Below are 16,487 nucleotides of genomic sequence, written 5' to 3' on the forward strand. Positions count from 1 at the left end.
TTGATTGTACAGGGCTTCTTTTTTTTTTTAAATTGTGAATTACAAATAATTCACAGAAGTGCCTTTTTTGTTCTTGCACCATTTCATTATCGCCTATGTCTTTATTGACCATTAAATGCACTGACACAGATTTCCACACACTGCACTCATGCCACAGTAATGAATAAAAGTCATGGACTGTTTAAAACAAACAATTGCGCCTGAAACCTTTTATGTCATTTAAATGAAGAAGATGCTATCTTTTGATGCTGGAACAGGAATGATTTTAAATGTTGAACTTGGACCTAATGGACCCAAATGACATGTTGGCACAATACCTGTTTGTGTACAACATTAAACCTCACGACCGTTTGCACAAGTCAGGTGAATATTGTAGCAGTGGCGTTATGTAGTTACGGGCCTTAGTGCACGCTACATGTAGTTAGCAGATATGAAGCCAGGCGCCCCTGGATTGTAGAATGTAGCACACGACAGCAAATGGGTTCTATGATGCTTGTGCAGAATGCAAATGAGGTGGCAAATAAGTGGAAGTAGAACGTTGGATGAGGTAAGTGAGGCTGACTCCCACTGGGGGGGGGGGGGGGGGGGGGGGGGGCACAGCTTCCCGTGTGGCAATCAGTGGTGAAGGAGAGGAAGTCTTTATTAATAGAAACTAATAAAAGCAGACTATTCACATTTTGAGGCAAACATTCAATACATTTGTATGAGAATGTGGTGTAAGAACCACCAGGTCTAAAACAGCATAATTGTACGACTTGTGTGCCATTCTGATGTCTGCTTAAACATAGTGAGCGGATCGGTTTGGTACTAGATAGGAGTGAAAGCAGCGCGGCGTCTTTTATGTTGAACTTAACCTCGATAGGAATTCCATTTTATCTTCCTGAGACATTTTGTTTTCCTCTTCCACAAGGGCATGCTGTTTTTACTGTCGTCCCTGAAGAGGCTGGTCTTTTGATCAACAGGGAATTCAAATTCAAACAGTCATGCGGCATAGTTTGAAAAAAAATAGTTGCTGACAGCCTTACGAAAAGAGACAGCAAATCGAAATGAAATTGATTTCTATTTGCAGTTTGATGGAAAAAAACATACGTGTGAGATATTTGTCCTGTTTGTGGACACATTTACAAGTGACATGGCATCAGTGAGGAGTCAACACAGTGTGAGAGTGAAGAACTAGAAAGCAACATGGTGCTTTAGCTTTATTGACATAGCCTGAAGGTCAGGCAGCGGCGCTTTATTCACACCCCACCTATAACTCTGGTTCTGGAGCAATGTGAGCGACTGGAGGACGGGGGTCAAAGACCCGGGCTGTTATGAAAACAAACAATTTGACTCGGAGGCGGTTCGCGTCATCTGCACTGGAGGCCATCTTCGTGCGAGTGGCCTCGACTTGGCCACGTGCTTACACTGAGCATCTTGAACTCCAGCTTGTTCATTTCAAGTGGATGTTTTGGTTTCATCACTCTGCGTGGATGAGTCAGGCCGTGTGTAGTAAGCACACACGACCGTTATCTGAACACAAGGTGTTCATGGCTGCTGTCATCTGGGCCAAAGGTCAGAGCGGAGATAGAGTGGCAACCAGAGGAAATCGCAGTATAAATGCAGTCGAGATATGTAAATACATTGTTTTTCGAGACTAAATGGAGGAAGTAAACAGCTCTTACTGATATAACCACATTTACTCAGAAAAGAAACCAGCCCCTTCCTCAGAAACGCTGACTGATGTAACTGCTAGACGTTTCCTAATTGTTCCCGCTTCACAGTGTTGCTTAAAACGCCAAGGACTTGAAGTTGTGTATACCCTGAAGTCTTGTGGTTGTGTAAGCTCTCTCTATCAGGGATCGGACCCCCCCTCACGTGAGCCCAGCAGGCTGCCCTGCATACACAACAGTTATCTAATCAGCCTGACCTCTCCTTCACAGCGGGCTGCAGGGAGAGAAAACACAGACGCCACACTGCGTGTCATCACGTACACTCTGTTCCGCGTTGCTCTGGTCATTTCTAAGACGGGAGCGCGCGTCAAAGCGTTCTCGTGCAGATCCGGGGATCTGGGAAATGTTATTGTGTGAGCGATGCTAAGAAAATATAAAACATTTATTCTTCTAACATTACGACATTCAGAGAAGGCTTGACAGCCAATGGTTTTATGTACTTAATAGGATTTTCGCATTGTTCAGCCTTTAAGAATCCATCATAAGTCATTTGTTTTAATTAACTAATAGAATCAGACAAAACAAAAACAACGTTTGTCTTCTGCAGGGTCATCACAGTCACTGTCTCCCTCCAGGTCTTTCTCTTCCCCCTGTTGGTGAACCCAGCATGTTCTCTCCAATGAACCTCTTAATGGCTTCTTTGAAGTTCTGTCAGTCCCAACTGACCGAAGATCCTCTGGTGTGTTGAGAACTCGTGTCAGGAGTAATCTCCGCTGGGGCACTAACGGGGACCTCTCTCGGTCTGACGTGGGATCGGGGTGAGGTCTTCGTCCTCAGATTCACTCCACAGCTCCGGATCACATGACAAGGGCAGCGCCTGTCCCGCTGAATGGCTCTCCGCAAAGGGTTAATGAACTGTGTTCCCTGTGCATGGCTCACAGGATGAATTTAAGAGGAAATAGCTGTTATTAGCCTGATTTGGCCAAGTGCCCATTTAGAGATGTGCAACATTTTCCCACAATTACATTAGAATCACATTCCACATCTCTGGTATTTACAGTCCCATCTTGGTTTTCGGGTAAACAGGTATTATTATTGCTCTGTAAAAAGTTTGTCATCCTCTGGGGAGTGAGGGGGGGGGGGGGGGGGGGGGGGCAGATTGCTTACTGGGGAAGAAGAAGGCAATAAAAACACACAATGAGGTAGACTGCATTAAATAACCATTTATCAGAATGTGGTTTAACCAAAAAAAAAGAAAAGAAAAGGTTGTTGTGCTTGTGCTAGCACAACAGCCTCACTCATTCTGAATTTAGAGGCAGCACTGAGCTAATAAGCAACGGTGGAATGGTCTCAGTGTCTGCAAGGAGGGAGGTAGGCTAAATAACTGCACCGACCAGTCCCATGTAATCCTCCTTAACTCCCTGTCGCCTCGGACCATAAACAGGCCTTATCAATCCCTGGAGGAGTTATTTGACCAGATCAGCTGCTGGTCGCGTAACATCTTAGGAATGAAACAGAAAAAAACACTCCCTTCATCTGGGTGCCGTGGTGTTTACAAAAAAAAAAGTGTATGCAGCGAACAGGAAAGCCAATGCTTGTCTCTATATGCATTTCAGCAACGCAGACAGGAAATGAAATTTGGGCATTTCAACTGCTTTTTCACAAATGCTGTGTGCACAAAGCCCGTCATTGTTCTTCCGTCCATCGACCGGATGAGTCTTTACCTTGAGGCAAGAATTAGAAGCCTGTTTGTGCCATGTGTGACATCAGTATAGAAGCAAATATCTGACAGAAGACAAAAAAAAAACGTTGGATTTTAAGCAATAACAAATACCAGGTAGATTTTGTCATTAGCTTTACTAGATAATCCCACCATGAGAAGTATATGTGCAGTTTCTTTTTAAACTGAACAGCCTGTGACTCTCCCTACAAGTCCCAGCTTGATCTGTGACTTTATAGGAATAGGCATTAACAGTTCTGAAGAAATCCTTCCCGTGAGTCCAGCTGGGAAAATTCCCACTGACACAGGCTGTAGCACTCAGTCTCTACCCCTGAAATCTAAACAGCACACATAATATTCTGCCTTTGTCTGAGTGTTTCAGCCTGACTGGACAGAGTATTACAGTCTGTTGGAGAAAAAAAAACAAAAAAAACGTCATGATTAGGTGTGTTCTGCTTGATGGGACAGGTTGGGCTCGCCTTAACTGGGAGTCCTTCCTCTGGGAACTCCTGTGGATTTGAACAATGTCTGGCCATCCAATGTGGACACATTAATCCTCCCCAGCAGACACAGCTTCTAACCAGAGAGGACAGCCCACTGGTTCCACTGACAGCCTCATGAGAGAAAGTCGAGGGCACCGGGTCAAACGTCCCATACATGCCCCCATGTCACAGCGCAGTACATGGAAACTCACTCGAATGTTGTAAAATGTGACACACTGTAACATCACATTAATGCATTCAAGAAAACTTTAATTGAATTTAAACAATAGTGTCAAACAACGTGAAAACGAGTTTAGTGTATCACACTAACAGGGTTATTTAGTTTTGGACTAATTTAAAGGGCCACACTGTCACATGTTTTTAAAAAGTTACTATCTTGTTATCAGCTGCTGGCCTTTCTGTTCAGCTCTGAGAAATGCTGAATCCTCATCTGCACGTTCACCGTACTATTGACAGTGTAAAAGAAATACCTCCGATTTAAACTCAACTGTACAGTCACCACATTAAGAGCTGATCAGCACAACTTGTAATGAAGCCACAGTAAAGGCACAGAGGTGGTGGAAGTTTTGAGGGTGAGTGATGCGAGCAGGCTGAGGTTTTGCACGAGGGTAGAAAGTAGACACGCACAGGAAACACACCAGAATTAGTACAGGTACACGAATGTAAAGGCAACTAAATGTACTAAGCCTGAGCGTAGGTGCAACAATAGTCGAGGAAATGAGGGCTGATTATAGCTGATTGCAGACAGGTGAGTATGATAAGCAGAGGAGCAAGGAGAGGCAGGAGGACCACGTCCACACACAGGATATAGGGAAACAGGCAGCGGCACAGGCCACGGCCGTGACACGCCGGTTCCCGGTCAAACTTAGAGATGACACGCTTAGAACGCAACTTCCTCATCCCTTTTGAACCAGGCTCCTGAAAGAGACACCTAATTTATTGACACTGTGGCCACAGAGTGAGAAGGACACGGCTCATTGATACCCACAAGGTTATCTGCATTGCTACAAAAACACACTCACAATTAGCCCCCTGTAACTGGCAGATAAGACCAAGATAATTCCACAGAGGTAGTGTCAAGCTAGAGAGGCATGTGCCATTTAATCATCACATAGTGATTGTACTATTTCCTTTGTTTTCCATTTAGGGAACATTAAGGGAACATTTTTGCAAAAAACACAGGTATGCTTTATCACTATAAACTGTTTTGCTAGCCATCCTCTGGAGTGTGAGATCCTTTTTATCGTTCTGAGTTGATGGATGGATTAAACGTCTAAGCTTCAAGAGTCTATTAAATGTTTTCCATGCCACACGGAAATGAGTTGAAGCTGATGGCTGCTCCGACAAAACACACAAGAAAGTCTGAACTTTTTTTTCTTTCCTTCACACCAACACGAAACAGTACACTCCCTGTACTCTCATCGCCGTGTGAAACCTTTCCAGTGATGTAAACAGTGTCATGTGTATTTGGAAAGTCCAAGTGGCACAGTGACTGATCAAGACATTAACCTTTAACTCGTCACTTTTTCCTGTTTGAACTTGTACTGCGGGGTTTGCACTGTTTTAGATCAGTGAGATAAATGCTAACTGTGTTTTCACACAGAATCAACACAGAAATATTTCATTCATACTGGGGCCTGAACCACTGCAACATTCTTTGTCATGCGTTGGATACCAAGCAGTTTGGAGTTTGAATAAATCTGTGTCGACCTCATTGATAGACAAACATGCTAGGTTATTTTGACAAATACTTTGCTGCTATTCTTTTTCAAACTGAAGAGCAAAGCTATAGTCTAGGCCTCCTGAAAGTGTTCATGGGGGGAGTTTCTCTGCATCCAACGCGTGCAGCCAAATCTAATTTCAAAACCGAAAAGCACATTGCTGCTTCTCACAGGATATAAACAGAAATGCGGTGGCGGTGAGAAGTTTCACTGAAAATGTTGCAAGATGTGGGAGAACAGTGTGTGACATGAGATTCATCTTAAGATCAGTGTGTAGATCAGTGAAGTGATAAGGGCGCAAAGATGGCAAAGGGACAGGCCAGCAGAGCCTGTGACCCTGCCTAAAGTTGGACCGGCCCATTAGGAGTCACCAGGCGTGTGTGAGCCACAAACAATAGCAGACTCCTTTCAAACTGCGAACGGCCCGATAACCCGCGCAGAGCCCGCACCGTCCCACCTCACACAACATGGGATCCAAATTTAACTGTTCCTGACCTTTTTATTTTGAGCGGTCGATGAATTGTGGAGCTCCACGACAAACCCCTGCTCGTCTATTGTCTGATGCGGAGCATGCAAACGCTGGCAGGAGACAATGGCGGGTCACTGCAGAGGGCTTGAAATAATCATAACAATGACAGCTCCCATATTTATAGTTGCAAAGAGACCTCCAACTGCAGCGCCTAAGTGCTTTGTTATTAACAGGAAAAGCTGCTCCCCGCGAAGAATAAGCAGCACTTCTCTTTACTGGGTGAGTCATGGTAGCAGGTTTCATTGTTTCCCCTGGCTGTGCGGTTGATACCACTGAGGTTGTAAGTGTCTAATAAAAACTCAAATACAGTACAGAAACGAATGAAGCTGAACATCTAAATACAAATATATTAAAACATGTGAACACTGAGGTTCCCTCATTTTGCTGTAAATAAGAAAAGGAATCTGGTAGAAAATGCCTTTCTAAGCATCGGTAGCCAGACAGAGATCACTGGGTCATCTTGCATCTGCAGCGCGCTTCCTGTGTGAAACTGGGGGGGTGGTGGGGGGGGCACACGAAAGCAGGACACAAAAACAGAACCGTGACAGAAGGGGAACAGAGATTGTTGCAGACAACAAGCGTCAATACTTCACCGTAGGCGATGACAGAAGATGTGCAGACGAGCAAAACGAAAGGTCTTCTGTGCATCGTTTGAAAGGTCTTCTGTGCATCATTTGAAAGGTCTTCTGTGCATCGTTTGAAAGGTCTTCTGTGCATCATTTGAAAGGTCTTCTGTGCATCGTTTGATAAGAGGGGAAGCTACTTGATTGTACGCTATTGGGTCACCAGGATGTAGCGGGAAGAAAATCAATGAAGCACTTCAGATTAGATGTCTGAGCAGGGGCCAGAGATTGAACCTCACTGTGACTCTTGAGTAGTAACTGTAATACAGGATGTTGCCTGTTTTAAAATGAGTAACATTTCAAGGTAAACTGAACAGATAAAGAGAGGAAGTGCTATCAGGGCCCTCAGTTCTACTGATTTTTTTCAGTCGTGAGCTGCTCAGCTGACACTCGATGTTCAAAAACCAAAGGGCATTGTGGGTTTTGGGTGTACTTCTCCCAAAAACCAAAACACTGCGGCGAGTTTGGAGAGGTTTTCTTCATGGGCGAAAGTGAAACGATGGTGTTGTTCACTTGTCAGTGCAGTGACTCTGACCTCACAGCCCTGCTGTTAACACTCGGTGTAGGAGTGCTGCACAGAGGAGCAATTCATTCAAAGAGAAATTCCTTTTTTGGCCCATTTATAGCCATTGAGATACAACAGACAGGACTTCACTTCCTTCCTGCGAGAGGAAGCCCATGTTCAACAGCTTGTTTGGGTCAAAATGCAACCTCAGAAAATTGTTCAGTCACGACTTTTTTTCCCCATACCCAATAATTGAAGAGGGTGGACTTAATAACATGAACACCTGCACAATTCCATGCAAAGCAATAGTCTTGCGATACCTTCTATCTTTGTTTATAATGGTTCGTGTATTTCATTTGTGTTGAGGCTTTGTTAGAGGGGTTCATTTCTGAGATTTTAATGGTGTTGTTTTATTATATTAATTATCATTACATAACAGCAATATAATGTGAGATGCTGTTATTCATTAATGACTGTTTCCAAAATGGTGTCCAAAATGTTTGGACATAATTTCAATTTCATGGAATTTCTGCCCGCAGCAGACGCTGTGACTGAGCATTATGTAAATATGAATAATCTGAATCACAAAGATGGGAGGAAAAAAAGTGAAGAATCAATAAGGAATTTGAAATATAGTACATAGAAAGACAAAAATGTATACTGTACAAACTACTACATACATACACTGTGCATGTTGGCTGTTGCCTACTTGCATAGGGTTATTTATTCTAGGGCCTAAAGTATTATACTATAATAAAGTGATTATTAGTTTGTAACTGAAAACCTTTTTTTTGTTTTGTAATTCAACACAATATGCCAAATTGATCAATGCATTAGTGTCTACTAAAGATATAATTTTGCTTAGTAAAATAAAATGTAAAGACTGAAAAGGTTTGTTTTGATCAGAAAATAGCTGATCAAAATAAATAAACAAACATAATAGCATTTGAATACTTTTTTTCATTTTAATACTTATGGCTAGTCCAGATCTCAGTCTCAAAAAGTACTGAGGTTCAATAAACCGCCAAAAAATGTTGATTGCAGCCGTTAATAACACAATCCTTATTATACCATGTGAGCTCAGACTCCTCAGTTTACAGTAATTGGCTGAACTACGAAGACGCCGTCTGGTTTGTGGTGGACACTGATGGGAGACCCTCCTATCTGCAGGACACACAGTATGGTGGTGGTGTAGCTCGTACGCTACACCACTGTATCCTTACTAAACATGGACATCTTTGGAGGTACAAGGGGAAATAAAAAAAAAGCAGGGGGCTGGGGTGTGAGGCCTGGAGGGGGATTCAGTGTGTCTTCAAGATAAGGGGCGAGCTGCGGCCCCGGGCTTCCTCAATAAAACACATCGTGGGCAGATATGTGTAGAGCGGAGACCTCCTGTCAGCCAATGAGAGGCCTCAGCCTCAACTTTGGCAGCGGGATAATCCATCCCTGGTGTGACTGTTGATGGTGAATCAGCACCATTATGGGTTTGTTGACTCAAGGGTCTGTAGTATCTATATCCTGTTGAGCCCAAACCGTCATGGGCGAGGCTCGTTTTGGGTTTTTACCAACATGCGATTAGGCTCTTGTCCGCTTCTGCTCGGTATTGTTGAGCTTCTAATTTGGCAAAACAAAGACAGGAACAGGCTCTACTTGTTCCCTTGTATTGAATGTCTTTATGCTCTCAATAACTAAGAACTTAGTCCCTTTAATTCAGCAGCATGAGCACTCCCACATGTATCTGACTATCATCGGCTTCTTAATATCAAAAAGGATTTCAACAAAGGTTTAATTATATCTGAGTCAGAAGCAGACGTTTCTCGCTCCCACCCACTACAAACGGTTTCAACTCCACCTAGTGGTACAGAAATAGACCAGCAGTCACCTCTCAGTGTCTGTGCCATTGTATGGGGTTGTTATTGTCTCGCCAAGGATAAAAGACAAAGAATACCAGAGACTGGACATGTTCCAGTACTTATCGTATTGCATGGGATATGGACATCAGAAGGTGCTCAAAATGGCGTGACCCCGTGGAGACCCAGCTGCTCTGAGTAATATTTCCTGCTTCTCAAACAAAGGCAAACATTAGCTTCCAGACGGCCCCAATCTACTGGGAATGTTATCATTGTTAACTCGACCAGTACGCGGCAGATGTGCAATATCAAATGGGAGGCAGACACACACACACACACACACACACACACACACACACACACACACACACACACATCTCAAACATCTTTATGTAAAAAAGGTTTTACGACAAGTTCAACAATATACAATTCAAACTGTAGTGTTTTGTTGCAGCAGTGCGATCAGGTTCACACAGATCGGTGCAGAGCTTAAAACGTTCAATATGCAAAAACTACGGTCTTACCGTTACGGTCTGAGCTTCACTGGCTTTTTTGTAAACTTGGATATAATGATGCTATAAAAGTTGGTCCTCATTTATCGGATCAAAACCTGGTCTCATGTACATGATGTGAAATGATTTAGTGTCTTTAGTGAATGTAAACACCTTGTGATTGTGTCGGCTCAGAATGAATTAGGCTTTAGTGTTCTGAAAACATTTTCTCAGCTTCATCCATCCAGTCACATGGAGATTCTTCCTCAAAGTCTCTGTGAAGCGAGAAGAAGAAACAACACATTTGAACTTTGTTTTCATATTAGAAGTCATAACAAAAACTGTACATTCCATACATTTAACAGAGATTCATACAAACCTCTCTTTGTACATTCATACTCAATGTGAATTGCATTGTGAGTAATGTGTATTAGAATATAATAAAACCAGAAGCTCACAGCTACAGAGGAGACAAGGGTAAGCAGGAAGAGTTACTTACGTGTCCTCGTCGTCAGAGCGCGACTGCAGACGCTCCTCGTCTACGGACACTTCAGGCTCACCACCGTCAGTGTCGTCCCCCTGAGGCTGGGAGAGGGGTCCCACCAGCGGGTCGTCAACTGAAAGAGAGAACCCCCAGAGGACTGTTTATATCGCCCACGACGGTGGCGTAGGAAGTATTCCTATCACAAAAACAAAATAACACGTATTCGGATTTCAACAGACCTCCCGTGTTTATTAAAAAGGTGCTGAAGGCTCTGCTCAGCCGGGCCTTCTCCAGCAGACTCAGAAGCCTCTCAGGAGGATCCCTGTCCCATCGTCTCCTCTGCCTGCTGGCCTCTGGCTCCTCTGACAACACCCGGACAAACGGGGACACAGCTGATTCACTCTGATACTGGGTGTCATTCTACCGAGCTTCGAGGAAGTGAAAACGCTGCTACCGCTATCATACCTCCATGAGTGGAAGCCGCGAAGGCCTGGTCGGTCGATGCCATGCTGTCAGATGAGACGAGGCTGGCATTGGCCAACATCTGCCGCACAGTGTCTGACGGCCCAGCGGCCCACCGCTTTCTAGGACCTGGCTCTCTGCTTTCACAGTGGGCTTCGGGAAACTCCACTCCTGAGGTAAAAGATTACTTAGGATACTTGTTTTCAGTAGGGTCCTGACGAGAAATAACATTAATATTCTGTAGAAGCTGCATGGATAAAAATATTAAGAAAAAAGGGAGGGAAAAAAAAAAAGCATCAAACAATAAACAAAGGAAATAAAGAAAGATATTTGGTCATTTCTCTTGCTATTATTATTAAAGATTTGTTTCAGTTGCGACAAGAATTCTTCTCAGGCTTTCATAAAATAGAGCATCTGAAAGTATTCTAGCGATAACTCAGATGATACTTTTCATGTCTTTTGGGTGAGGCTTTGTTGAGTCATGTCAGAATGATCAAAACTGTGCGACAGTGCGCACATGTTCCCTGACAACCACATGTATCTTCCTTCACAGAAATGTCTGTGATGTGGCTCTCCCGGCATTGCAGCAGTAAATCAGATTTTCTTGACAACACTGTTAACATTTGACTTGGACTCTACCTTCACATGTTGACGTTTTTATTAAACTCTTCTCTCCCAGAAGATCAGCCACCTTCTTTCCCTCCTCTCTGTTCCATCGACCCGGGCGCCTCCCCCGCTCCTGCGTCTCCAGCGCCTGTAAAAAAGACTCAAAGCGCTGCAGTAAATCACAACGCATAACATGAGCGCCGCGGCCATCTGAACTAACAGCGCCTTGTCAAAGGGCAGATTCCGCACGGGGGTCACCTCAGCTGGCGAAATTGTGTAAGAGTTTAAATTCTCACTTTGACACCGCGTCGTGACAGCGTGTCGTACTGACGGATGAGCGGTCATTAAATCGCGTCTGTTTCAACTGTTTTGAGTGGCTGTCACCGCGCATGAAGCTCAAGCGGCACTTTTAATTAAGCGCACAGGTGCTGACTGTGTCTGTACCTGGGAGGGCAGGTGCGTACGCAGGAGTCTGGAAGCGCGGTGAGAGGTCAGGATGCTGTGCAGGGAGGGCCTGTCTTTTGGGTTCGTCTTAAACATCTGCTTGAGCAAGTACTGCAGCTCGTAGGGCAGGCGGTTGGGGAGTGGGGGGTACGCGCCCCGGCACACCTTAAGGATCAGGCTCCTCCAGCTGGATGCCTGGAACTGGACACAAGAGCGGAGGCGTGAGGATCTCCGGGACAACAAACCACGTTTCAAAAATACACAGCAGATGATGGAACTCAGCTGAAGATACCGGGCCTCCCGTCATTCCACAACAAAGCTTTTACAGTATCTCGCTGCGATGCGAGATGACAGCAGGAATGCCGCACATAATGATTCATTGACAATATTTGGAGAGAGGCCCACAGTCAAAGCCGTGGAACACGGCGAGAGAGAGAGAGAGAGAGAGGAGGGAGGGAGGGAGGAAGTACCGGGTGTCGCAGGGTGCAGAGCTCGTAGAGAACGCAGCCCAGAGACCACACATCGCTGCAGGACACACAAACACAGAGATGGTTATTCATTCACTCCAGACATTAGTCATGTCCTGGCACGGTAACGAAGATAAGACAAGGCGGGTTAGCCCACGCACGTGTTACATAATCACTGCTGAGCTGAGAACACAGACTTAAGAAAAGATGGAGAAAAAAAAATCAAGCTGGAAGGGAAAGTCTAAGCAAACTTCATGAGGGTTTTGTTCTTCGTTAAAAAGTCTGTACATTCAAGTGTCCCTTTAACATTGTAATGACTGGAGTTTTGGAAATTGTTAGTGCTAGTAACTATGCAGTAATAATGTAAAGAAAACAGAGTGTATACAGTATTTCTCAGTATTTAATAACGTAAATAACGTGCACATTCTGCAGACACCTTTTTGGCATCAATATAAATATACTAGTGTGCATGGTCTTCCTCAATACAGCAACATTAGCCTGGACACTGTTTATGTATATGTCCCTCCTACCACATTTTATCAATCATATTTATACCTCAGCTTTTCTTTAATTGTTCTATAATTGGGGGTTTATTCTTATTACTTTTTGCTTTACTCAATTAATAATTCCTGTTGCAATGACCCAATTTCCTCAAATGGGCATGGATCCAAAGTTATTAAGGTTTAATCTTATTTCTATTTTAACGTGTGCCATAGAACACGGAGGAACCCGGAGGAACCCGGAGGAACGAACACGGTGCGATACCTCTTATTGTTGTATGGCTTGTTGTCCCAGATTTCTGGAGCCACATAATACGGTGTCCCAACATACGTATGAGCGTACGCCTTTGAGCTGCAACACAATTACACAAAGCACAAATGTAACAGCAGCAAATCGAGCACCGAGCATTGATTTAAAAAAAAAAAAAAAAAAGGCAAACTATAAATCGTTGCCTCTTCTCTTCCTGTACCTGTTCAGAATACAGGCTGAGCCAAAGTCCCCGAGCTTGATTGTCCCATTATCTGTCAGGAAAATGTTCTGAGTACGGAAATGAAAAAGAAGTGATGACTCGGCACAAGGCCAAAATAAGAGCAGCCAAAATGATGATATTATGCATAAGTGGGAGAGAATGCTGTGATCTTATCTCGATCAGCAATTTCATCATTGTTCATTTCACTCCACGGCGCTCGCACTGATGAGATTGTATCAACATGCATCCAAGCAATAAACTAAATGATCGACTTCCTGTATATCCTGTACATGTATAGTAGCTATAAACTACGACGTCTACAGACTACCGCACCTTGGACTTCAGATCTCTGTGCAAAACCCGTCTATCGTGGATATGCAGCGCGGCAGCACACATTTGAGCAAACCACCTCAAGATCTGGGGAAGAAAAGATGTCGATGAAACAAACACGGAATACATTAAACGTCATGTGAAACATTGGATGGTGAGAATAGTCGCAGGAGGTCGAGGCTTACATCATCAACACAGAACTGCGTAGTTTTCTGTTGCCGGATCCTCTGGAGCAGGTCTCCTCCGCTGCAGTACTCCATAACAATACACAGGAGGTCGTCAGCTGAACAAACACAACCACACTGTCTATCCTGCAGTCCGAACCATAAGAACTGTACGTCTTGTTAGAAGAGAGTTAGCGCCGTGAATACCTTCGAATGCCTCCCTGAAGGCCACAATGTTAGGATGTTTCATTCTGGACAGCAGGATGGCTTCCCTCCTCGAATTCTCCAATTTAGAGTGATTCTATAAAAATGCAAAATACAAGCATGGGGATGCATTCTCTATTATGCAAAACAATCAGCCTCCACGTCTCTGTGCTAGGCCACAATCTGCTAGGTTATCAGTGTAGAGACATTTCCATATCCTACCCCAGGGACATAACAGTCTGGAATAAAGTAGTCTGCAGCAGGTTGGTGCAAATCCAACACCTCCTCCCGTTTAATACACTATTTTATTACTACAATGATTATTACCAGAGAGACTTGCTGCGTTGGGGGGGATTCTGTTTAAGTTCAGTTACTTCACATGTGAGGGGAAAGCTACAGTAGCAGCTATATCTCTGTTTGCACATACCTTTGGCAGCTGGACTTCCTTGACCACATACTTCTCCTGACTGCTTTTACACCGGACTAACAAAGCCCGGCCGAAGGACCCCTCACCGATGACTTTCTGGAGCGAGTATCTCTCCATAGAGCTCCTTCATAAACCACAGAGAGACCACAACAAAGGATAACAACAACAACAACAACTCATCGAGCTACAACAGAATGAGCGAGAAGATTGTCTTGTTTTGGTCTTCAGTGCTCACATTGAGACATTTAAAACGTTTAATAAAAGACAAATTCAACCCACAAAAAAAAATCTACCCGGCTCGTGCTGTTTGTTTCGCCGCTACTTCCTTATTATTATATGACGTAGGCGAAATATACATGTAGTGCGCGGCGTCGCCGCTAGATGACGGTAGAGTATAGTCTCTAAATCCTACATATTATATTAACATATTTATAATAATAATATCGCTATAATAATTTGTCATAGTAGTCCAATAGTTTTATATTGTGTTCTGTTTCTGAACTGCTTATGTAATGTATTTCTTACTGGATTGGGACACAGCTATTGTGTCTACTCTACACTGTATGCGCTGCTCTACTTTGTTAGTGTTTACCGAACACCCAACGCGTTCAAAAACTAGAGCGTCATACGTCATCACGCTGACAGAGCCCGGATAGCTCAGTCGGTAGAGCATCAGACTTTTAATCTGAGGGTCCAGGGTTCAAGTCCCTGTTCGGGCGGACATACTTTTGACTTTTCTGTGCGGATTTAGGCCAAGATGTAGCTTCCTGTTTAAACTAACTACCACTTGATGGAGTAACAGAATACGATCTGTGAATGAAACTGGTACAAAACACTGGCTTGTGTATCAAAGTGCAACGATAATAGAAATCTGGTTTAAAAATGAATGCAGACTTGAAGTTCACTCTGGCAGATTACACAATATCAGCATCTTTCAAGATCATTTTCACATCACACAGCAATGAATGGAGACCACTCAAACATGCAATGCAATTGTAAACGGTCAGCACAAATGTAAATTGTATGCTACACGTCTTGTAGTTAAGGGACTGAAACCTGAAAACAACCTGGAAGATAGTGTGCAGCAGAATTCCCCAAACATCTTGTGCAGCACAAACCAAGTGCTTCATAGACAAACGACTGCATAGTGCATAGTCCAAATGTCTAATGTCTGACTCGTTACCGCCAGCATTTCGCTCTAATGGCAGTGCGCTTCCACAGGAGGAAAATAAAGGCAATAATTAGGTAAATATTGGGCATGGCGCAACAGTTTGTCTGCAGCTCCTCGACTGTGCCGCACAGGCTTGTTTAGTAAAATGTGATGGGCACTTTTGGTTTTGTTGGAGCTGAAAAAGTTCCATCCATTATAACCGCAGGGATCGCCGGGGAGGTGGAATCGATCCAGGCTGACATTGGGCGTGATGAGCAGTAAATTAGGTCCACACCTTGGGCCGGAAACCGCTCAATCACCGGCCTGACATAAAGATCACTTCATGATAGAGACAGACAACTATACACGCAATTCTGAGTCGCCAGTTATGTTCACCTGCATGTCTTTGGACTGTGGGGGAAAGTCGCAGGACCTGCAGAGAACACAGTGTAAACCTCCACACAGAAGGGCCGGACTGCGGTTTCGAACCCTCAACGCGCTGACTAACCACTGCTTTAGAATATGTTTTGATTGGGTGAAATACTCCTGGCAGGGTTGGTAATAATGACAAACTAGCAAGAGTATGCGAGATTTAGAAAAAATATCCAACCGAAAAACCCAACCCGGTTTTGCCAGCTCGTTTCCAATGAAAGTAGCGAAAGAGCTCCAAAAGTTGCTAAAGCTAGCAAGAAAGTTGCCAAGTCGGCACACGTCAGGCCTACTCTACAAAGCCCCTCCCCGCAAAAAAAATAATCATTATGAAAGCAAACATATCATAATGAATGTAAACAGCGAACATGGCTATTGTTAGTACTCACAATTGTTAAGCTAGCAGCTTGTGGAAGACTCTGTTGACAAACAATGAGTGCACCGGTCATTTTAGCACGTGCAGAATACGCACACGTATGTATGTGGACAGACAGGTTGCTCCTCCAATCATTAACGTTACATCCAGAGCCGAATGAAATGATTGGACGGACTTCCCACAGTCCTGAAACAGCCACAGATGCAGGATTTCTTTTTTTTCTTTTTTTTGTCAGAGCATTTTGATACATTGATTATTTTAGGATGTAATCAGAATTTCAACAAACATGTTAATAATGTTTTTTACAGACAAGACAGTAATGAGCTCTTGGTATTATATAATAGGCTACCAGTCTAGAGGTAAATTAGAGAGAAGGACAA

At 43.8% G+C, this 16,487-nt stretch overlaps 1 protein-coding gene and 1 non-coding gene across 3 annotated transcripts; one reads left to right on the forward strand and one right to left on the reverse strand.

Annotated features, from left to right (window-relative positions):
- Nucleotides 1-9,475: 9,475 nt before the first annotated feature.
- Nucleotides 9,476-16,197, reverse strand: nek3 (NIMA related kinase 3). Of its 2 annotated transcripts, none has more exons than XM_068724934.1 (14): nt 16,121-16,197; nt 14,153-14,276; nt 13,729-13,822; nt 13,543-13,640; nt 13,361-13,444; nt 13,028-13,095; nt 12,823-12,909; nt 12,061-12,115; nt 11,591-11,791; nt 11,180-11,294; nt 10,544-10,711; nt 10,318-10,440; nt 10,094-10,211; nt 9,476-9,869 (listed from the first exon to the last, which is right to left on the reverse strand). In XM_068724934.1, the coding sequence occupies exons 2-14, from the start codon at nt 14,267-14,269 to the stop codon at nt 9,803-9,805; spliced, it is 1,395 nt and encodes a 464-aa protein (XP_068581035.1). In that variant the 5' UTR covers nt 14,270-14,276; nt 16,121-16,197; the 3' UTR covers nt 9,476-9,802. The 2 variants fall into 2 exon arrangements, with proteins under 2 accessions (XP_068581035.1, XP_068581043.1); XM_068724942.1 differs by lacking the exon at nt 16,121-16,197 and adding an exon at nt 14,432-14,442.
- On the forward strand, nt 14,799-14,871 carry trnak-uuu (transfer RNA lysine (anticodon UUU)). Its single transcript has one exon. It is a non-coding gene; the product is annotated as a tRNA-Lys (tRNA).
- Nucleotides 16,198-16,487: the final 290 nt, after the last annotated feature.

The sequence above is a fragment of the Cebidichthys violaceus genome, unplaced genomic scaffold (assembly GCF_023349555.1).
Source record: "Cebidichthys violaceus isolate CVI_PGR_0920_01 unplaced genomic scaffold, fCebVio1.0.p SCAF_1, whole genome shotgun sequence".
Taxonomy (NCBI): domain Eukaryota; kingdom Metazoa; phylum Chordata; class Actinopteri; order Perciformes; family Stichaeidae; genus Cebidichthys; species Cebidichthys violaceus.